This window comes from Thermobia domestica, chromosome 2, assembly GCF_964235325.1.
Source record: "Thermobia domestica chromosome 2, izTheDome1.hap1.1, whole genome shotgun sequence".
Classification (NCBI taxonomy): domain Eukaryota; kingdom Metazoa; phylum Arthropoda; class Insecta; order Zygentoma; family Lepismatidae; genus Thermobia; species Thermobia domestica.
The window spans coordinates 380,813,681-380,838,315 of record NC_137455.1 but is presented as its reverse complement, the minus strand read 5'-3'; the positions used below and the strand labels follow the sequence as shown (position 1 = coordinate 380,838,315).

General features: G+C 32.7%; 1 protein-coding gene across 2 annotated transcripts in view; it reads left to right on the top strand.

The window, feature by feature from the left end:
• Positions 1–18,552, top strand: part of abd-A (abdominal A) — a 228,817-nt gene extending 210,265 nt beyond the window's left edge. For both annotated transcript variants that reach the window (XM_081749450.1, XM_081749449.1), the window contains one exon: positions 76–18,552. In XM_081749450.1, the coding sequence (XP_081605576.1) occupies positions 76–449 (374 nt within the window). In that variant the 3' untranslated portion in view covers positions 450–18,552. The remainder of the gene's footprint in view (positions 1–75) is intronic.
• Positions 18,553–24,635: the final 6,083 nt, after the last annotated feature.

Sequence of the window (24,635 nt, the reverse complement as noted above, 5' to 3'; positions counted from 1 at the left end):
TGTAATATTTGTTATTAAAGATAAAACAGATACAAGTTACTAATTTGCATATTGTTTCTCTTTGTTTGTTGACAGGTCCAAATGGCTGCCCTAGGCGGCGAGGCAGACAGACATACACTCGTTTCCAGACCTTGGAATTAGAGAAAGAATTTCACTTCAACCATTACTTGACCCGCAGAAGACGAATCGAGATTGCCCATGCCCTCTGCCTTACGGAAAGGCAAATTAAAATTTGGTTTCAAAATCGACGAATGAAGCTCAAAAAGGAATTAAGGGCGGTGAAAGAGATAAACGAACAAGCCCGAAGGGAGAGAGAAGAACAAGATAGGTTAAAACAACAACAAGAGAAGCAAGTCAAACAAGAACAAAACTGCCACGATCATATTAAAAGCCAAAGCGCAGTTGACAAAGCCAGTGATCTCGTAAAAGGTGTTACTAAGCCAACATAAGAATGTGCATTTTAAGGGGAAAAAACAAAAGAAAGGGAAAAATATGAGAACAATTTTAAGGATAGTAACACAAAATCACCTCTTCTTGTCTTAAAAAAAAAGTCCCATTTCCTCTCCCAACCATTTTTTAAACAAAGAAAAAAATTCCCTGCTGAAAACTTGACCAATCCCTGATAAGATAAGCGAAAAAAAAGTTGCTAATCGTAAAAATACCTCCATTTTCAAAAGAACCCATATTCCTATCCACGACAGCTTGATAGAAGAAGAAGAAGAAAGATTTTCAAGATACTGTGAGTGAGGTTTAGTTTTTATTCTGTTGTTGCTAAGTGAAGCTTTTCATCGGCTTTTAATTTCGCGTTATGTACATAAAGTAAAAAACAAAACAAAGTACTAATTTAAGTGACTATTTTCTTGAAAAAGAAAAGAGAGAAATCAAGGCAGCTGAAAAAACTGTGGAAAGTGTATGTATAAAAGCATACACATTTATTTTATTATTATAATTATTATTATTGTGTAGTTGTTTAATTAATTATTTTATATTAAAATTTGACTTTTTCTCTTGTTTTCCGTTAGTGAAGTCTCGTAAGTAACAGCGTTTTGACTTCAGTGGTGGTGTTTATATATATATAAAAAATCTCCGCGGAGCAATTTCGTTTTATTGTGTTTAGGTGTTCTAAAGAAAAGTAAAAAGACGAAGATTTTTTTGGTACAAGAAAGACATCGAATACTTTCTTGTTATATACTGTACATATATATATATATTTTGTCTGCTCATAAGTGTGCGTGAGATTTTTATTTACGCGAACGAATGGAGTACAGTACCTTGCTTTAACATAGTTTTTTTCTTTAGAACGGGACATACTGTGTAGTATGATCAGTGGAACACTGGAGATTCAATTGTAAATTCTTACGTTTTGTTTCCTTGTAAAATTTTCGTTGATGAAAACTTATATACATACACACATATATATGATGTGTATATAAATTAGACAACAATTGTTTACTTTATGGTTCATTAAAAACAGTGCACATGTACACATTAAAATTATGACCATAAAATCGTAATACTTGCATATACGTATTACTTACTGCCTTCAAGTAAGAGCAAAAATTACTAAACAAAGAAGAAAAAAAAATGAAAAATATTTCATGTTTTATTTGTTAAGCGTATTGCTTTTCAGATTATTTTTCTGAAATTTTTGTAACACAATTTTTACAAAATGTGTTAACGTGATCATACTAAATTTAATTTCAGTCTTAACTGTAACAAAATTGTTTTATACATCAATTTTCTGGCGCTAAAGCATATGATTTTGCATTTTGCTCTGTTAAGTTTTGTCGGTTAATATAATTCAAGAGATGTTGCAAAGATACAGAAAGAAATGTGTAAAATTTGTGTCAATATTGTGCCAAGTGTTTTTTTTTTTCGGGTCTTCTAATGTAATTGTATGTATGATGTGCATTTTATTGTTTTATTTGTTCTGTTTGTGGCTACTTGTACTAGGCATGTCGTTATATTAGAAGGAAAGACAAAAGATAAAACAACCATGTCAATATTATAGTATACCCTGAACGAATATCACCCTACCTACCTTAGCTCCCTTCCGTGCCATGAACATATAAGCAAGACCAACAACCCCCAAATAACAAGAAAGAAAAAAAACCCTCAATGATGAGAGAGAAAAAAAATCAATATTGCAAATAATGCAGCAAAATGTGGAATTAAGAAAAATAAATCTCTAGTTCATATACGTAATATTGTGTCAGGGTAGATTGTATAGGAATGTGTGATCACACGAATATATATATGAAAAAAAAGGTAATTAAGAATTTTACGAAATAGTAACTGTACTTTATTTATAATACTTTGCAATTAATTTTTCATACTCAATCTAACGTAAGAACAACAACAAAATCACTTATTCTCATTTTGTTTTTTGTTTCTTTTCTCTGTGAGTGTTGTCCGTGTGAGAAATTTGTGTGATTTTTTTATTTAAAAAAATACAAAAGACAAAAAGTATTGCCATTAACAACATATAAGTTTTTTTTCTTACAGCAGAAAAAGAAATTGAGAGAGCTTTAAAAAGTACATACATAACTTATATATTCTATATATATATTCTATAGCGAATTTATTAAGAGTAAATGGGGAATAATTTGTGTAGGATGACTGTACACAAATGATGTGCAAAGCCAGAAAAACCAATTGAAAGTATCCGTAATTAATAATAATAATAATAATAATAAACCTTTAATAGGTTATATACATACATATATATATATATAAGGTTGTTTAAAACAAAACAAATCCAATATAGATATTACTACGTACGTAATTAGAACGTAAGTGTAAAATAAAAAAGTGAAGAAATGTGTACTCTTGCTGTAAACGAATTTTAGTAGTTGATATAGGGAAAAAAATCACTCTACTGCCCTTTTACCTTGAAGGATAATCATATGCATTATAAATGGACTGGAACTTCTGAAAACAAAAGCAAATTTTAATGTTATTTTTTGTGCTTAGACATTATTAAAAAGAAAACAACGTTTGTCAGTGTTAGAAATATTTCTAACCACGAGAGAATTACAACTAAAAAAAAGGTATATAATTGTACAAAGGATTTGTTTTTCGATTTTTTTTAAAGTAGTGAATATTTGAAGTTTTATATGTTATCTATCTTTGTGTTTCAATGAACAAAGTAACTTGATTTGATTGTGTAAGATATAATATATATGTGCACAGAAAAAAAAAGATTCCCTTGTACAGTACAGTCTTTCGTGGTTGGAATGCTACATGTAGTTTTAAAAACCTGTAAGTACGTGTATTTTTACTGGTTTGTAACCGACCATCTTGATGTTAGTTTTTAAGATGTTCTTGGAGCTCCCTAACTGCTGTGGTGTATACAAATCCATTTAGGCCTATGCTTTCTTTTATCCTAGTTTATTTGGTCTAATCCGTCTTTGTCTCTCTCTCATAAGATTTATTCGACCCTTTCGTAATCAGTAAAACAGAAAAATAAATTAAAATATCTTAACATTTTAAATACTTACGGAGAAACACAGGTCTCAATTTAGGTATAAATTATCATAAATATTTTTATGAAGGAAACATAACGCAATACAAATTTAAAATTTGTATCTTTTGGCACCTCAGTTTAGGAATAATAACATACGTAATGTATATTCTGCGGTACAACTGGTCATAGAAGTATTGTTCCTCAATTTTCTGATTATGATCGTAACCTATTTTGTCTTATCACGCATAATTTCTCTTCTTCGCTCTTCCAGTATATTTGATTTTGATAACGTAGACGTAAGAAAATGTTCGTTATTTCTGTAGTTAATTATTTAAAATATAATAATTTTTATACTGTATAAATTTTCGTATAGCGCTGGAAGTTCTCGGTTTCGTTTTGAAACCATACAACGTTTTTATTGCCTTGTACTTTCCGTGATTCATGCACATATAGTAATCTGCCTAAGTGTATAATGAAAAATTTGTTTTTCCTGCGGATGAAGATCACTAGTATCATATTACGTTAACATGTGTACTAATATATTCTAGTAATCACAAAATAAAAACAATTAGTATGACCTATAATTATGTAGTTAACCGTTTCGTTGTAAACCACTGTAAAATTGATCAAGTTTTGATATCTTTTGTGTAGATACATTTTGTACGTTTTTCAAAAATCATAAAATTCCAATAACTCAAACAGAACAAAATAAATGAATTAGCTAATGAAATATGAACAAAATTATCATAGTAATCCAAAATTAACGCAATTATTTTAGTAATTAGACATATATTAGCTTGCCTTAAAACATATGTGACAGTTAAAACATGAAAACTGTTACATTGACCAAAATTATTAAATTTGTGTTGCTATTAAGTAACTGCCACTTCATTGAATTTGGTTCATCTACAAACATAGAACGGTAGAAAGAGATCTTGTTTCTCAGATATCAAACTCAACTTATTTGCGCTGTCTACAATGTTGTTAAGAACAATGTCCCATAGGAGAACTTGGAATCTTGTGCAGTTTGCTGATAGATCAAAAGTATGGCCGTTATTATTGATATTCCGACTCCAAAAATGCATAACCAACCGTTACTCCTGAATCAGTATTTCCAACTTGTGAGGTTCCAGTAATAATAATTCGAATCAATAAACATCCAATATGGAATGAATATTTGTAAGATCATTTCATCTTAGCCTCAAAAATCTTTCTTTTTTTTTTTCTTTCTTCCAGCACAAGTATAACTAGATTTGCATTCAGTAGGCTTTACTATTTAAAACTGAGTATTTGAATAGCATAGTTAAGGATAGTTTTAATTCAGAAACACTAGTTACGTTTCTAATTCGTAGAAAGTGGATGCTGGTTGCGAGGCAAATATTTTGATTTCTGAAAGCTCAGAAAATTGCGCTATGGAGCTCTAGGTTTCGGAAGCACATTTGAAAACCGATTGTTTCGTTAATACGACACATCCTACATATCTTGATACTGTGTGTACGTTTATGTAAATGTATAGTTAATCTAGCAGCTTTTTTAGAACCAAAAGTCTTCTATAAGGTCAACATTATAGTGCGAAAATATGGAAATCCTGGATTAAAGTTACGTTTTAAGCTGTGTTAAGTTTGTATCCATTGAGATAAAGTTCCAAAATAATTACTTTGTATGTAATTGTAAAACAATAAGCAAAAGAAGTAATTTTGTTATACAGTACAACATTCTATAATGCTAAAATAAATTTCCTGATTTTTGCAAAAATGAGTTTCACAACTTGAAACTAATATGTGTTTATAATAAAAGAAAGGTTATAACATACGAAAGAATTCTATTCGGAGAGAAGAGCACAGTTGCTAACCATTCCACGTTTACTATGATTTCTGCATTTGGTAGCTTACAATCGAAAACTGAGGTGCCGAAAGATTAAGAAAAGTTTTTTGTACCTGAGCAAGCTACGGAATTTTGTGTACTGTTTTGAGAACGAGTAAAGCATATGTATGACTTTCGTAAGCGTACAGTTTTTGAGTACGTTATCTAAACAACCTTATGCCATTTCTAATGTGTCTTTTTTACAGCCAAATAATAAAAAAAAACTAAACAACACGAGCTGCTCTTACATAAAAAGAAAACTGATCGCCATTTTTTCTTTAAAAAAATATTGCCATATTATACGGTATAAATGGAAGCAAGAGGTGAACTTATAAATGCTCAATCTTTGTAATTGTAATTGTATTCGGAAGATGTTTAACTCGTCTTGCCCAACGAGCTCTCTGTGTAGTTGTGTAGCAAATGTTTCAATGTAAAAATGTAACAAGGTAAAAATGTTATTGTATTGTAAAAGTATATATGCATTTGTTTACTTTTTTCAATTTCTCTCAAATCCCGTTACGGATTTATCTTTATACCGGGTCGGATTCAGATGGCTAAGTATTCCGTTTGTTTTGATAAGCACCTTCTTGCCAATTCAGGTTTAAAAAGTACTTCTAAAAACCTGGCAATCCAATACCCGCATTTATCAAAACCAGAATAAAAGCACGGATTTCGTTCGAAACATTTTATGCTTCATAATACATAGTCAAGTTATATCATTAATAATATTATTTTATTACTTTTTTTCTAATTTTTCATGAATTTCGGATAGGACAGATTAAGGATCTGGGCACCAATTCCAATGTTTGAAAAATTTATGAGACAAATTTTTATTTTACTTGAGACACTTTTATTACGACTCTACTTATCTGCTTTCGATTTCCAGCCATTTAGAAAATCGGCATTTATTTTCGTTTTTAAATGGCTACAAATGGAAAGCTAGTAGGTGACTCGTGATAACGGTTCCTCATACAAAATAATATTGTCTAGCGCGCTCTTGTTCCATATTTCGATTACCTTTTATCTATTTGAAGATATCACATAATTATTGTAAAATTAGCGGTATTTTAATTTCGCAATAATTAGGTCTCTTAATCAGTAAGCTTTGAGTTATCTTTCTTCAGTTGGATTACAGTCTTAACTTAGCCTATGGAATTTTTGATCCTGGTTTTATGGCAGTTTGTAAACATATAACTCTCGAATTTCTTAAAAATAAAATCCTACGTATCTAATATCAGGAAACAGAAAATATTATGACTTGCTGGAGTATCTTTTTACTGATGTGCAATATAGGTTAATACGTATAAATTGATTTTTTAAAAAAAAAAAAAAAAAAGCACATACATAATTCTGTTATACAGAGAAATCTGTTGTTAAATATCAATTTAAAATAACACGGTGCATATCATACGTTTAATTGAAAGTTTTGTTGATTTTTGTGCAGTTTGACGGTTTAGAATTAAAAAAAAAAAGACCGAGTAGTGCATGTAACATGTAATATGTTAGAAATATATATATATATATTATCTATTTGTAGCTAGCTAAAATTTTTCCTTTCTACTATTATTAGTATTATTACTTATTATTCTAAAAAAAGTACTGTTAATTACTTCTTTACAATTTTCGGTGGGATACAACCACCTTAAAAAACAGTAATACGATTAATGCTTCCAAAGTTGAATTGTTTTTCATGGTGTTATGTAAAAAAAAGGAAACTAAGTTCTTCTTTAAAAATATTTTTTATTACGTGTTGACATAGGTATCTTTATTCTGATTTTTAACGCTTTAAATGAAAAAAGTACTGTACATTAAATGTTAATGTTCTGTTTTATTATGAGAGGGTTTTACTCATACCTTGAGTACAGTGAAATAATTTAATTTTTCAATTACAATCGCTTTGCTAGTTGTACCGCATACCTTTTTCTTGCCATTGTGTTTTTTTTTAATGACTTAATTCATATGTAAGAGAAGCCATAAACTCTCGGTGAAGAAGTGAGTTTACCGAAGTAATAGAAAGAATTCGGTGACTTTAAAAAAAATTGTACTTAAATTAGCCACGTTTAAAATAGAACAGACCAGGTTAGAGGTAATAATCAGAAAAACTAAGACCGTAATCACAAATAGAAATTCGCAGAGAGGGTGTTCTAAAATGTCAATACCTTATTTATAACCTGGTGTATCGTTTTATTAAGGGGACACTGTACAGTCTAGTGGTTACAGCGTTGGGCTCACCTTCCACATCGTTCCGTATTCGATTCCCGGCCGGTGCTTCTCAATTTCTGGCGTCACCCAGCGTCGTGAGACAAACTGGGGAGTATGTGAATGAAAAACGTGACGACCACAAGTTCTAGAAGGCTCCCAATACGCCGGTTATTGACAGGGCAACGCAACGCTTTCATCCGGTTGCTGACAGATGGCATTGGAGTGGCTCAGGCCTTTAAAGGGTTGTTACGCCAAGTGCTTTGATAGTATACAGTTTTAATATTATTGTATAAATTTAACTTTCGTACATTTTTTGAAATCACACTTACTTGCCATATATTACATTTTCTTGACTTTGCTGGATGGAATTGGTACCAGCATATTCGTATAAAAAGTTATAATTGTTGATCTACGGCAGAATTTTAAGAATTTCTTTCAAATCAAACATGAAATCAATATATTGAATCAGGGATACTGAACTAAATGTAGCTACAATACATTGTACCACGTGGACACTTAAGTGTGATGTAAACATCTGCATTCCGATGCCTACTTTATGATGGGAAATCAGAAGAATGTAGTATATTAAAAGAGCATTAAAATGTAGTTACGTGGTATATGCCTCAAATGACATAACTACATTTGAGTACCCTTGTAATATAACTTACGCGTATTTTAGACTTGAAATAAACGTAAAACTTTGCAAAGTACATAAAGAAAAACGAAGTTTAAAATAGTTAACTTGCTTCGTGTTTAATCATTATTACACATCTCAGATAAAGTGTAAAAACTGTTCTACATTTCAATCTTTTCGCTGGGGGGGGGGGAAGGAAGGGGAGTTAACCAACTTAAACATAGGAAAACTCTGCATAAATTCAACTACAATGGACGGTTGCGTAGGTTTGAAGTTTTGATGTCCGATTATGAGACTAGATCATCAATTAACAATTCATAATATGTTTTTAAAAAAAGTCATTTCTGATACATCGAAATACATTTAATCGTTAAAATCTTTATTTATTTATCGATTTTTCATTTCTCTACAGCCACTAATGGAATTCAATATTAGTCCTGTTAATATCGATAAACGCATTTCTTCACTGAAGTGTTTGTATTATGAAGAAAATACACAGCTTACAGTTAAAAATTTACTTTAGATCGTTGATTTGCCTACATAAATATGTTAAAAAAAAAAGTGAAAGTAAAATGTCATGCAGCCATTTAACTTGGAAGTTAACGAATTTTGTCCCTCGAAACCAAGTATTTGCGTCGTTGTTTTAGAGCTAAAGAATACTGTTTAAAGGTGCTTAAATGAGATTGCAAGAAGTATAGCCACGTAGAAACGTCTTAGCGTTTTAACTTCTACGATTACCACCAATTTCAATGTCACGAAATTATGGCGACCTATCTTTACCTACCCAATCTTTCTATATGTTGTCTGTCAGTGGTGCCAAAACAAATTTTCACTTCTTAAAAATTACTTCTTTAAAAAATCACTTTTTAAAAACTTTTTTGCGTGTGTGAATGAATTTGTGAGCACTCCTTTAAAATAGAATATGAAACACAAGTGGATAAAAGTGTTAACAATTACGGAATCAGAGTTTTGAATAAACTAACACTATGGCCACCCCGAGTGTTGTTTGTATTTTTTTAACGAAATAATATCAAAAGATTTTTCAGAGAAACGCAAAAATTGATTTAAATTAAATGGTATTCAACATTTTTCTTCAAAATCCGAGGAAGCATAATTGCACCGTTGTACTCAGTCATTCCGAGTGCTTTCCGTGGTCCAAATCAAACGCAATCTTACCGACAATTGGCTTCATACACCGGGATTTTATTTTTACTCGCTTTCGGATGCTATTCTGTATTAAGTGAGTTCAGACAGGTGGTTCTTCTTTATAGGAATACCCCCAAATTTCCTCGGCATGGTTCATTCCCGTTGTGCCTACTTCCCGTTCTGCCTACAGACCCTCCAGCACTTTAAAGAAAATATTTTTAATTATCTTATCTCTAGGCAGAACGGTAATTCCCGTTGTGCCTACTTCCCGTTGTGCCTACTCTTTCGAGACGGGGAATTATGTGCAGGGAGGAATTTTTGTAGGGAATATTTCTTTAGTATTTCTAAAAGCTTCTGTAAAAACAACCACCACCTCTACAAGTTTCATCATACATGGAAAATTGGTTGACTCAGTTGCAAGAATGTTAGACATTGTATGTGAAACAAACATTAAAAAAAAAAAAAAAAAGATCTAATATCAAGCAATTTCAGAACAAAATTTTATTTGGGTTTCCAGTAGTTTACCTCCAGCATGCTAAGACTTGCAGTACTAAAAAATGCCACAGTTCACATCCCCAAGACATGTCTGGCCAACTATTAAACAAACAACGCAAGAGGATGCATAAGGCGGCCTTTAAAAAGAGTGTTTGTCTCCATCATATCTCTTTCCTCGAATTGATTGATTCAGTTGCCAGTAACCCGTTTGACATTGTATCTGAAACGAACACGAAACGAACACGAAAAAATATGGGAAGTCAGTAAACGACGCGTCGCCCTGAAAACGTATTGGCGTCCGATTAAATCAATATTGTTAGTTTGCAAAGAAATAGATATGATAAAAATTTTCTTGCTTGCTCCGCTCGCAACATAAACGTTTCAATAAGAATCACAACAAGCTTTTACTTATTACGTTAAAAAGTTATTATATATGATTTGTTAGTGTCAGTGTGATAAGCAAGGTGCCTAGTAATGACTTATAGTCTACACAGGAGTGTTTTCAAAATCAGAAACGGTCAAAGTATGAAATACGTGTTCGGCGTTTTGTTGGTGATGAGTTTGCTTAGATAATCACGCTTCTCTACCCAATCGGATTACTCACGACGGTGAGAATGAAAACTCTGAGAAATTCGCAAAGAAGGCTCCTTCTGAATTTCCATTACATTTCACAGAATATTTTTACCGTAAAATAATCGAAATTAAAATGCTATTTGTGTGGTCACATACAGAATAAAATCACAGATATTTACGATTATTAGGAAGGCTGGAACCACGTGTAATAGGCTTGATGGCTTACATAGATGTGGTTGCATACTGTTTACATTTTGAACAACGATTATGAGATCTTTATTGAAATTACATTGGGTATATTGACGATATGTGGTATTTAGTATTTACATTGACAGTATAAATGAAATGAAATGAAATTTTTAAGTTTTACGTCCTACGGTAATGCTGGCTAGGCTAAAGGAGACGGTGATGATGAGAAATGAATGAATTAGTGGAAAGTAGGAGAAAACGGTAGAACACCGAGAAAACCAACGCACCCGGTGTTTGTCCACCACAAAGCTCACCTGGCTCGAGCTGGGATCGAACCATGGACCCCATGCACCAGAGGTGAACGCTCTACCCCTGAGCCATTGCGGTCCCATTTTTTTCTTTTTTTACAATATAAGTACGACATATTGCGTGTAATACAGAATCATGTATAGAGGACAAAGCACCTGATCATATATAGAGGTGATGCCGGAAAAAGATCTGTGATGTAGAAGACAAAGGCTTTTTTTAGAAAAAGAAAAGAGACCGAATTATGCATCTTCTTGCATTGTTTGTTTAATATATGGCCAAATATATTTTGAGGATGTGAACTGTAGCACCTATTACGTACTGCGAGCCTTAGAATGTTGGAGATGAACTACTGGAAAACTGAATAAAATTTTGTTGTGAAATGACTTGATATTAGACCGAAATAAGTTTATTTTCTTGTAACTGAATCAATTAATTTTCCATTTCTCTGTAAGTATTAAAAAAACACATCTCTACTAAAGTAGACGTGAATAACGCTGCTAATAACAAAACTGTACCTAGTCATTTTTTCTGAGAAGAGCAAGTAAGATAACATTTAAAATATATGATGAAATTTAAAGGAATAGTTATTCTTCTTACAGAATCTATTAGAATTACTAAAGAAAAAATCCCTAGAAAAGATCCCTCCCTGCACAGAATTCCCCGTCTCGAAAGAGTAGGCAGAACGGGAAGTAGGCACAACGGGAATTACCGTTCTGCCTACAGATAAGATCATTAAAAATATTTTCTACAAAGTGCTGGAGGGCCTGTAGGCATAACGGGAAGTAGGCACAACGGGAAGACACCCTCGGCATGGCTATCTCTCAAAGGCAATATCAAGTGTACATTTCGCGACTCTAATCTTCATATCCGCCATTGCGTACAGCCATTGGTAAAACATTTCTCTTGTATAAATTATTAACTTTTTTTTTTTCACAAAACTTTAGCTATTGTCTCCTTCAAATATTTTAACTAATTTCCTTTCCCATCTCTCAATATCACTTTTCAGCTTAGTCAATGTGATCCCCAATGGTTAAAATGTGTTTCTTTTACAAATTTCGGTGTTTTTATTATTATTATTATTATTATTACAGAATTTTAAAATTCTAACTCGTTTATGTGTTCCGTTAATTTTATCTAACCGTCCCCTAAAATTTCAATAACGCATCTTGCGTCACGATCCTCTTTGTACGTACATATTCAACGACGGACAGTTCAATCTCGTTAATCCGAAAATTTGTTTGCACGAGCTATTTCGATTATCAAAAAGTTCGGATTACTAAGGAATGCTAGAAAACCGCTCGAAACAAGCTTAAAATACGCACTTAAATTTACTGACAGTAGTTATCATTGCCCATTATTTCTCTCTTAAAAAAAAAAAAAATCTATCCTTCTCTGCGATAATTTCGCAACTTAGTGTGTAATTTTTGGCCCTCTGCTGCACTATCCACATGTACAGTGCTTGTTCAGCATCTATATTTTCAGCCTTTCTCAAAGTTCGTCGCTTTTCGGGGCCATATACCGTACGAGAACAGTCAGATATTATCTCTCTTACTTTCAGTGTCAAACTCTATCAATTTTACAACACCGCATTCTGAAGCAAGTTTTCCTAACTTTCTCCATTGTCCAGTCGCTTGATAATCTTGCACTTGTGTTTTAAAGTAAGAGTAACACATGCTATCTTGTCGACAACATCTTGGCAACGCACGCAATTACAGTGTGTATTGTACTACATACTGTACACCTCAGGGGCGGATCCAGGACTGACTTCTGGGGGGGGGGGGGGAAGTTGTAATACTGCTCCTTAAAGCTACTTTTAAGAGCTCCAAACCTGGGATGCGTTTTATTTATATATATAAAATAGGAAAGTTTCCTCTTCTGGGGAGACGATCGCCCCCACTGGATCCGCCCCTGGTACACCCCTGAAAATACACTGACCTGACTAATCCCGACAGCTTTGTTTACATTTGTTTACGCCTGCATTGTTTAGACATAAAAATCTAAAAATACAGTACGTATGCATAGACGACGACTGAAGGCCATTCGGAGTACCGTGCGTGCGGATTAACGAGTTTTTACTGCACCATGAATTGCTATGACTCGATTTTTGGCCACACTCGTCAGTGATTTTTGCGATTTTTTTTTGTTTGTTTGTTTTTAATGAGACGCTTAGAAGATGTAAAATAAAAACGATGTCTTCAAGCATAGTTTTGGTGATATTGTTGGGAGATTGTGTATAGATCGAAGAAGTGTGAGTATAAATCCCTCAATTTCGACGGTACAGCAATATAAAGGACTTAACACCTTCAAGCGATCTACACAAAACTAGGCATCGTCTAACACTTTTTGTCCATTCGTGTTTCTAGTTTCTACTTCCTCACGTGTTATTAGAGAAATTAGGTTAGTGTGTGTCAATGTCAACACGTTCTTTGCTTAGCCTGTGATAGAGAACCTCTTTGGTTCACGTATACGTTTTCCAAAGTTAGAAGTAAAAAAAAAAAGAAAAAGAAAAGAAAGAAAGAAAGAAAGAAAAAGAAAAGTTTAAAAAAATTAATAATAAAGTGGACCGAATGACATTTTTCTTAAGAAAAACAACAATTAGTTATAGGTTTATTAACTATATATCTCTCTTCTTATGTCCTTAAGGACATTGTAAACCTCTCGAATCCGAATTATGTTGACAAAAACAACATGGAAGTTAATTAACTTCGTGCTTATAAGTATGTATGTAATAAAAAAAAAATCTTGTGTGTTAACTGTATTCTAGGGGAAACAATTGTAAATATATAAAATAAATGTAATAATAATAATAATAACAATGATAATACCGCCTGTTGTCTTAGTATTCTTAATAGTGTTGAAGTAATGGTAATATAATGTTGATTTGTCACTTATACGAGGGTGCATTGAAAAGTAATTCTTCATGATCATAACGTTTTTTTTTTTCGATTAATTTACATACCTCAATTGATGACGTTTTTAAATGCCCTCCATTGATTGGTGTAATCATCTTTCCACATATCCCACACCTACAACTAGAGATTGCGGAAACTGAAAATACTACAGGACGGGAATAAAGTCTGAAGTATTCTCGTGGCAATATTGCCATCTTTCATAGTCCTTATCTATTTCGTAATTGCACTTATGTTAAGGGTCTTCACTACAGCGAAATTAAACTATCGCCGATTTTAGAGTTTTTTTCTGTAATATCTTCAAAACAAATAAAAATATTCGAAAAGTAGAAACGTAGTGAACTAGACAAAACGATTTTGCATGTGATGCCGTTATCACAACTTATCTATCTGCTTTCGATTTGCAACTGTAGATAGATTTAGCATTTTTTGCTGGTTCTGTAAATAGCGGCATACCAAAAGTAGATAAGTGAATTGTGATAAAGGTATCACATGCAAAGTCGTATTGTCTAGTTCACTTTCGAATATTTTTATTTATTTTGAAGATATTACAGAAAAACTAAAATTAGCGGTAGTTTAATTTCGCTGTAGTGAAGACCCTTAATTGAAATTAGTTTTACGTCTGACAATTATGCCCCATTGGGTGAAAAAGAGTGATGATTAATGAAAATCAGTGATTGGCGGAATGATAGATGAAACGGGAGGATCTCTGAAAAAAAAAAAACACGGACATGATATATTCCACCACAAACTCGCATGGTCTGAGATTGAACCAGAGGCCCCTCCCACCAGAGGCGAGCATTCTACCACTGATCGTCATGCGCTTATTTTCATATCAACATTGAATCTCCGTATACATAGTGTGGATTTTTTCATCTTTAGAATTTTATGAAATGCTTGATCAGAAGGTATGTATGTGTCTTGTATTCAACACATACAGTAACCTATGATATTTTCTATCCATTTTATATACGGAGGATATACTTACTATTTTCGTCCGTTCGACATTTTTAGGTAATTCACTACACAATCATCGATGAATGATGATTGACATTAACTGCATCTTCATGTATGTACAGCTGAGGAGGTATACAATTGCTCAAGAGTTATGCGAGCAGGGCAGAAGCTGCCTACGAAGGAAAATGCGATGAAAACACTCTATTCGGCAGTATTTGACGCCGAAGAGCAGAAAGTGTGACACCAAAGTATGAAGAATGCCTTTACAACTCAAATTTTCCCATCAATTTCACATAGTACTTCTGCATAGCCTATTCGAAATTTATCAGTTTGTAGATTCCATTTGTATGAACGTGTATAATATGAATTAAGATAAATCTCGTAGTATTTTTCACAGTTATGACCATGGAGGTATCAGTTTACAATGCGTCCTTGTAAATTTTCGCAAGCGAATTCGGTAACATTAATAACAGAAAAAAAAAATCTCAGTTATGTTGAGGGAGAGACTGTCTTTTGCTTGTAGCTGGAATGATTATGTGAACACCTAACGTTATTTTTTTGTAGGCGTACATATATATATAACATGTATCTGTATCTATCTAATACATGTGTGTGTACTCGTTTGTCAGTTTTTCTGTATGTGAGTGAACAATGTACATATGAGTTTACTAAGCACTTGGAGTATGTAATTAAGTAAGTATTTTGTGGGTGTGTGTGTGCGTGTGTGTTCTTTTAATGTGCGAGTATGTATGTATGTGTGTGTACTATTGTATGTGTGTGTTTGTGCTTGTGTGTGCGCGCGCTGCTGGTTAATTGGCGTACACTGGTTTGTTTGTTTTCGTGTTAAAATTACGTCATACATTCTTTTATACGTATATCTATGCATATAAATATAAATATATATATATATTATAAAAGTATATTTTTACTTCTCAAGCGATTAATCGTTATATATTAGGTCTTTAGTTTCGATGTTTATTGGAAACGTTCCAATCCACCCTCTCTTTATAAACCATGTTTCTTGTTTCGTTTCGTATTTGTGTGGTTGTGAGCTAATAAAGAAGGAATAAAAATGCTTTTGATGCATGCAAATTCCATAGTTTATTTGATATATATATACTCCCATATACGCTGTGTATATATTCTACACAGTATATTTATATCAAGAGAATTATTTACCCAATTCTCATCCCCTATTTAAAACGCACCGTGATAAATTACACGTAAAAATTGTTCATTATTAATACAGTAAAATTTCAACTGAATAAATATCTCAGGACATAGCAATCATATCGAAAAAAGTATTAGCATTCCTATTCCTTCTGATAAAGTATTTGTTTTAATTACTAATAACAGTATAGTGCTCTTTATAAGTTAATAATAATAATAATACTGTCCGAAATTTACGTATTAATTACCTGTGAGCGAAAGAACAAATTATCTAACGAAAAAAAAAATAGCAAACGTAAATGGTGATACTGAAAATCTTAAGGAAAGATAATCTTTAGTGTTATTTGAATAATTATAGATAACTTTGCGTTTAAGTATAAATTACAAATACTAAGTGCTGCACAATTAAAGTAGAATGTATATATATATATTTTGAAATTTGTTGTGTTATTACTCATCAAAATAGAATTTTTGAATACATTAATAATAACCATAACAAAATCTCGAATTTATCATTACTTATACATTGTATATGCATAATTTGTGTTTGTATTGTTAATTTTGTTTAAAAATATAAAACCCAAATTTATGTAACTTTTTTTTTGTTTCGCTTACACAAAATTTCTCAACGTCTAAGTCTTTTTCTTAATTAAATGAGCACCACTGAATTTTTGGTAATACATTACTATGACCATTCTGATATTGGTTGCGTCAGTGTATAAATCAACTGGATAGGAAACTAAAATGCAGAAATGTAGTCACAAGATGCGTTTTAGAGCTTGTCTGCAGTTGAATCAGTAGTCAGGTAATGAGTCAGAAAATTTTAGATTTCGCTTTCGTCGAACGTTGTATTTATTTGTTTATTTATTTTGGAACAAGAAATTGCTCGCAACCAGTTGTTCATTTTGTAAAATGACAAGAAAGGCTACTTTTTCAAAAAGAGGTCTTATCATTTCATGTCTATTAGGGTTTTCAAAGAAAAAAGCAGTTTTTGTCAATGTTCTCATAACTTTACTTTTCTGACTCATTATAAAACTACTAATTCAATTGTTTTCACAGACACTTATTCAGATTTTGTGTCCTAATAACAAACAGATATCAAATTTATTCTCTTTTCGTAATGAATATTCATCCATATTGTTTTTTTTTTTTTTTTTTTTAATTTTAACTTTTGATGTTAACAATGAAGAATAGTATGAAGTTTCTGTGTGACTGTGCTTGTTTGTTGCTCAAAAGAAGATAATTTTACATTTCTCAAACAAACTACAAAACACCTTCTAAGTAACAAAAACAGAAAAAGAAAACTCTCGCTCACACACTATTACGTTCATTCTAATTCTCGTATATAATTTCAGAGATCACTTAAGAGTTCCATCATGGCGAAATTAAAATACCGCTAATTTTACAGTTTTTATTTGATATCTTCAAATAGATGAAAAATATTCGAAAACTGGAACAAGAACTTTGCTAGATAATATTATTTTACATGAGATACCGTTACCATGACTCACTTATCTGCTTATGATTTCCAGCCATTTAGAAAATCGGCATTTATTTTCGCGTTTATAAGTGGGTGCAAACGGAGAGCTACTAGGTGACTCCTGATAACGGTACCCCATGCAAAATAGTATTGTCCAGCGAGCTCTTGTTCCACATTTTGATTATCTTTTATGTATTTGAAGATAGCACATAATTACTGTAAAATTAGCTGTACTTTAATTTCGCAGTGATTAGGTCCTTACTTGCGTATTATTATTATTATGTTGTACCTCATGAAGTGGTTTAATATATATACATTTTTTGTTTGTTTTAAAGTGTACAAAATAGATATTAAGTAATTCACTGGATTATTTGAATAATTACAGAGTTGCATTAATAAATTTAGAAATCAATTTGTACTTTTTAATTGTGAACATTGTATGATTCACAGCTAAGATAGCATTTTTTCTTTGATGAAACTTCTACAGAAATAAAAATTGTCTTCAGTTTTCTACCGTCCCCTTAACGTATTTTGTACATAGTAATATATGTATAAATATTATACTTTTTTTTAAAAAAAAATATAAGGTTGTGTTTTAAAAAAACAAATCTTCTTTCTGTTTCTATTACATTCTTATATTTGTTTTTTTAAAAATATAAAAACGAACAAAATGTTTGTAAGCCCAAATATTTCTATGTCATTGCTTAAGTACATTTTTATTCCCTCTTTTATTGCACGGTTAATTTTTTTAAAAATACATGTGCTTTTCGTTTCTCAAAATGTTAGTCGGGCTAGACTGTAAAACAAATGAAAAGTTGATGTAACAAACACAGTAAAAAAATACCAAAAAATATCCATCATATATATATACAAACATATATATACGCGTATATATATAAAAAATTAAAACTAAATAAGTAGGGTGATTGTTCATGTTTCGTATGCCAACAAGATATTATTACTATTAATGATAATAAAAAAAAATAAAACAGAAAAGGAAGTTCGTGTAATTCTTATTAAAAATAATTAAAAAAACAAGTGAATGCTGTGCTTTTAATACCTATACATAAAACCGAAACTCCTTTTTCTCTCTTTAGTGGATGCAGTTGAAGACTGTAGTAGATTATATGAGTTGTGTAAATAAAGATTTAGAAATGTATATTTTTGAGTTTTATTTATTATTATTATTATTTTACTTTTAAATTCTTATCGGTTTTCAATTAAGATATGCGGGATGATAAACGGGTTTCGGAATGTGGATATGGAGAAGAATGGACAGAACTGGCTGGGTTGATCGGAAAACGAAAGTGTTCGAAATACTTGAGGAGAAAACGATAATTTTAGATGTGATCAAAAGTAGGGATGCGCACGAGACAAGATTTGTGGCTGTCTCGACTCGAAACTGTGCAGTAAAAGTTATGTCTCGACTCGAAAAATGTATATTTTTCTATTGGAAGAGCTGTGTCTGGACTCGAATTTTGTCAGGAAAATTCTGTCTCGTCTCGACTCGTGCGCATCCCTAATCAAAAGCAGGAAAAGAAACTGGCTGTGGCATTCATTGGCTGATAAGTCTTGCTGAACTGATGAAAGGGAGATGAGGAGTGCTTTCTTAAATTTTAAGCAAGAAATTTCGTTAATATCTGGGCTCCCAAGTCTTACATTATTTTCGTGTTACATGATGAATAGTATTAAAACTGTAAATTGATAAAATTACCGCACGAATACAATGAATTCCATTTATCAGCGTTTAAATAATCCGTAGTCGCTGCATAACATACTCCAATAATAAATATTGTTTGAATGTTCTCATATCACACCCTTCATGGACCGCTCGTGATGCCGAAGAATTCTGATAACTTCCTGGGGAAATGCAGGAAAACAACAAAGGTATAAATTTTGCACATAAACCTCTAAAAAATCGAGATGAGACAGCTTTTTCGAAAATCCAGACGAAACGTTTACATAATTTAAGAGACGAGATGGGGTAACGTTATTTCTCGTATCGCCTCGTTTACAAATACTCGAATGAGAAGTAACTGTTATATTGAGGGACGTACTAAAAGATACAGGAGAAGGAAAAAGAGGGAGAGGCGAAAGAGGATACGGTTGATTGGACGGTTTAAAAAATACAAAATCCAATTTGTGAAAACGAAGAGATTAGCTGAAAGCTGTGTAGCAAGTGACCTACTAATAATAGCAAAATACTTTAATGATTATAATGATTTTAATACATATCCCTAGAGCACACTTGGCTAGTCCCACATACGCTTATGGTCGGGATGAAAATGGTTTGCAAAAATGAAGTTGAAAATATGATGGCTCAACATATTTTAAATGGCTACCTAACAATTTTGTGTCTCCCGAACTAAATTTTAGTTTTGTTGTAAAGGTTACGTTGGCATTTGAGTTATTGTTGGTAAAACATGAGTAAACGGCCTTAAGACCAACTTTGTTAGTTGGCTACTTTCTCTACCCTCGGCTACCTAAGAGTGGTTCTCAACTTCTTTTGAATGAAAAGTCCCTCTACTGTACGCCTACGACATCGCCACACACTTGCTTCGATTTTATCTTAATACAGTTGAATCTCAATAACTCGAATTTTTCTGACATTCCCTTGAAACCTTCATAACACTCAATGTTAAAATAATAAGTAGAATTATAAGGATTTCATTAAACTTTAGTATCTGCAAACAAAAGAGTCGAAGTTTACCTCGATAAGTCGAATTTCTCTTGATGTGACCTCTATAAGTCGAAGCTGTAACTCTATGGCTTTACGTGATTGTCATTGTTGCTAGTCCTGTCTTAGTTGCTACTGTAATTAAGCTTTACTCATGTCTAGACATGTAGACTGCCCCTCCAAAACAATGCATGTCTAGTATTTTATTTTTACTAGTCATCTTATTTAATTCAAGGAACTTTCACAACTTGGAGTTATAGAGGTTGAATGAATAAAACTTCGAGTTACAGAGGTTGAAAATAAAACTTTGAGTTATAGAGGTTAAATGAATAAAACTTTGAGTTATAGAGGTTGAATGAATAAAACTTCGAGTTGTAGAGGTTGAATGACTAAAACTTCGAGTTATAGAGGTTGAATGATGAGTTATAGAGGTTGAATGAATAAAACTTCGAGTTATAGAGGTTGAATGAATAAAACTTCAAGTTATAGAGGTTGAATGAATAAAACTTCAAGTTATAGAGGTTGAATGAATAAAACTTCGAGTTATAGAAGTTGAATGAATAAAACTTGTTCCAAGTTATAGAGGTTGAATGAATAAAACTTCAAGTTATAGAGGTTGAATGAATAAAACTTCGAGCTATAGAGGTTGAATGAATAAAACTTCGAGTTATAGAGGTTGAATGAATAAAACTTCGAGTTATAGGAGTTGAATGAATAGAACTTCAAGTTATAGAGGTTGAATGAATTAAACTTCAAGTTATAGAGGTTGAATGAATAAAACTTTGAGTTACAGAGGTTGAATGAATAAAATTTCGAGTTATAAAGGTTGAATGAATAAAACTTAGTTATAGAGGTTGAATGAATAAAACCTAGTTATAGAGGTTGAATGAATAAAACTTCGAGTTATAAATGTTTAATCAGTTTTCATGATAAGCTCGAAACGTCGATATCTCGAATTTTTGTTGCGGTCACCTTGATAATTCGAACCCTGATTACTCGATAACTCAAAATTTTTATCTGTTCCTTTCAGCTTTAAGTTATCGAGGTCTCATCACTATAATATGTTTCTCTAAAGTAGTGGCTCTATGTAGTACTGAGTTGGAGAAGTTGGTGGTAGAGTCTGTCTCAAAAATTGATTTGAACTAATTATTGATTTATTCATGATCTCGCGAAAATTCGGTTGAGAACCACTGGGTTAGCCTACAGTTTTCCTGCTTAGACACGCTGCTAGAGATCTCGTACTGGGTGCTTACCAAAGCAAAACACATGGACAGAAGGAATATCTTGCTTAAATATATGAACAAAAATTGAGGGCAAAAGTCTGAATCAACGTGATGCTTCTTTTAAGATGAGCATAAAGAATCGCTAATCGCCAATTTATCCTAGCGAACGACAATATTAGCCATAATTTAACCAAATTTGATAGATGAATGTTGAATTTTATCTAAAATCAATATTCAGAGAATGATTCGTGCAATATTTTGATATGTAGAGTTCAGAGCACAAGAGAATCAAGTCCAATTGCCAGAGTTGTGTGAAAACATGTGCGATACACTAAGACAAGGATGTTTATATATATATATATATCCTTGAGTTATTATACATTCTAAGAGTTATTTACAATATCTGGAGATTAATCTTTTAAGCTCTGAAAAGAGCTTCAGGAACAGGTTTTAAATACGAAATATATCCTGAACGATAATAATAATAATAATAATAAGCATGGAATTGATTCTCTTGTGCTCTGAACGCGCCATATCTTATGTTTTTCATTGTTGTGAAAGTTTTATTACTGGACGCATGTTTCTGAAGAGTAAAATTGGAAATACTCTCAAAAATGAATAAACTAAAAGTACTTAAAAATTGTCCTAATTAAGCTCTCAATATGGATTATACTTGTCACTGGACATTCATTTCCGGAATGCATTATTTTGAATGTTGTAACTCTTAACAAAATATATTAAAAGGGTAGGCTCAACGTGTTGCCATCTATTGGCAAGAGTTGAACCTTTATACTTACTTTAAGACAATGGTTTTCAATCTAATTCCTATCACGATCCCCATTATATTATCCTACATCTTCATTCCAGCGACCCCCTCATAATTTCTGGTTTGTAATAAGTTGGTGTCGGATTTACCTATTGCGAGGATCTCACTATATCGATCTATTTCTATAATAGTAGAATCAATTTCTTGTATATAGTGGATACAGTAACTTCCCTAAAAGCGAATAGATTAAAACCAAATTTGGTCAGTTCATTCACATTACAAGTAACGAATCCTATCCATTATATCATTTCAAAATGGAAACCGTTTGAAAATTTTAAAACTTCATACCTCCCTTAATTTTGGGTCAGATAAAAAAAGAAATAGTGATTTCTAATTTTGGTTTAAAAAGCTTGGACAGTTGTTAAAATAAAAGTTATTGAGTAATTTTTATTTTGGAGAGGTCGCCACTTTGAGTAATATCTGGTATCAGGTTCTAATTAACTTAATCTTTCAGCTTATCTTCGCAACTCCTATAAAACCCTCTCGCGACCCCCAGGTTGAGAAACCCTGCCTTAAAATATAATGACTGTAAAGTTGGTTTTTAGTACACATAAAAAGAAGAGGAATCTCGCATTTTAGTGCATGTGACCCGTGATTATTATGTTTGAATATTATTGTAACCACACATCTACAACTTACGCACATAGGATTTTTGCGTGATCCTTTAACAGTCCTGAGAGGTTGGTATTGTTATCGAGAAGCTGGTAACATTTGATTTTTAGAGCAAATGTTTCAAATACATGACTGATATAGAATTGACAGTTTGTTTCCAACAAAATAAAACTGTTAACCAAGGTACCTTAGTGTTAATGTATGGAAAATAAAGTATTAATTATTATAAAATTATTAGTAAAATACATTACTCCAAGTATTCCCTGTGTGTGCAATTCGATTTTACGAATGGCACCTTTCATCCACTAATACCAAAGAGTCCGTTACAGTTGTATATAGCGTTGTAAACATAGCCAAAAATGTCAAAATGTACTGTATATATATTAGGAAAGGTTATGCACTACGGGATTTTTTTTTTTTTTTGCTAGCCGAAGGCTACCTTGATTCCGAAGGTTACGCCCTCTATCCGGGGTGAGTGGTGAAATTATGGGAGTAGTAAGGAGATTGGAGCTGGTCTATGGCATGTAGGAGAACTGGAACATCATTTATTTAAGTAGCACTTTATTATATTTCAACTTTATTTCATTTTATTATAGCATCCATTGGACATTATGATCTTGTGATCATAATCATTGGGTCAGGAAGAGATGATGATGAAGTGCACTTGACAGGACAAACATAAACAAGTTGTTAAAAACACGAATGCTGGTTATCTTCTTGTGCAGGGGCTACTCTGGACAGTGATGAAGACAAGTGAAGCCCTGTTAGTATGATGAATTTACAGTGCAACGTATGTGGGCGAAACGTGAGAGTCGGAAGAGTAGGCAGAAGCGACAAAATGATCGGGGTGGTCAGGTGGAATTGTTTTCAGGTAAAGGGAGAAGAGCAAAGATAGAGGACAAGTGACGAAATTATATCCCAGATTGTAGTTGCGGTCGATGTCCATTGTGTCCAGAAATAAAGAATGTCTTTGCTGAAATCGGGTGGTAATGAATTTGAGCCTTAACTTTTCTATGTGATGAAGTATGGTAGGAAAAGTTATGCGGTCATACAACTCCTGCGTTGGACTCGGGAGCTTGATTCGATAAGCTAAACGGAAAGCATGGCGTTCGAGTACTTTCAATTTGGCATAGAAAAAAGGCAAAGCACTAACCCAGGCAGGATGGCCGTACGTTAAGATGGGACGTAAAAATACCTTATAGGTATTCAGGACTGTAGTAGGCTGTAATCCCCAGGTGGTGCCAATAAGTCGTTTAAGGAGATTTAGACGATTGTAGGCCTTGCGAATGATTTCTTTCAAATATGGCCGCCAAGTTAGGTGATGATCGATAGTGAGACCTAGGTAAGTAACCTGTTTGGCGGGTTGAATTCATGTGCCATCGACACTGATGTTAAGAAGATTCGGATATTTCTGTATTCGAGATCGCTTGCGACGTGGAATAAAGACTATTGCCTGCGTCTTAGTAGAGTTGATGTGAAGTCGCCACTTATTCCAACTGTTAACCGAAGGAAGGAAGGAGTCAATCGCTATGCTGAGAGAAGAATTAATCTGTTGAGCGATTCGGGCTGGGCAGAGAAAAGCAGCGTCATCGGCATATTGAAAAGTGTGCACATTGAGAGGAAGTGCCGGCATGTCAGCTACAAACAAAAGGTATAGAAGGGGTGAAAGAGCGGAGCCTTGAGGTACACCAGAGTGAATAAAAATAGGATGAGATAGAGAGCTATTGATGGTTACGTAAGAGAGGCGATTAGAAAGAAAATGAAAGATGAAGCGGAGATAAGATAGTGGAAGCCGGAAACAGTGAAGTTTAAACATGAGAGCGAAGTGCCAGACTTTATCAAAAGCTTTTTCGAGATCGAAAAGAATGAGACAAGACGGACGTGCAGTATTATAATGATTCGTA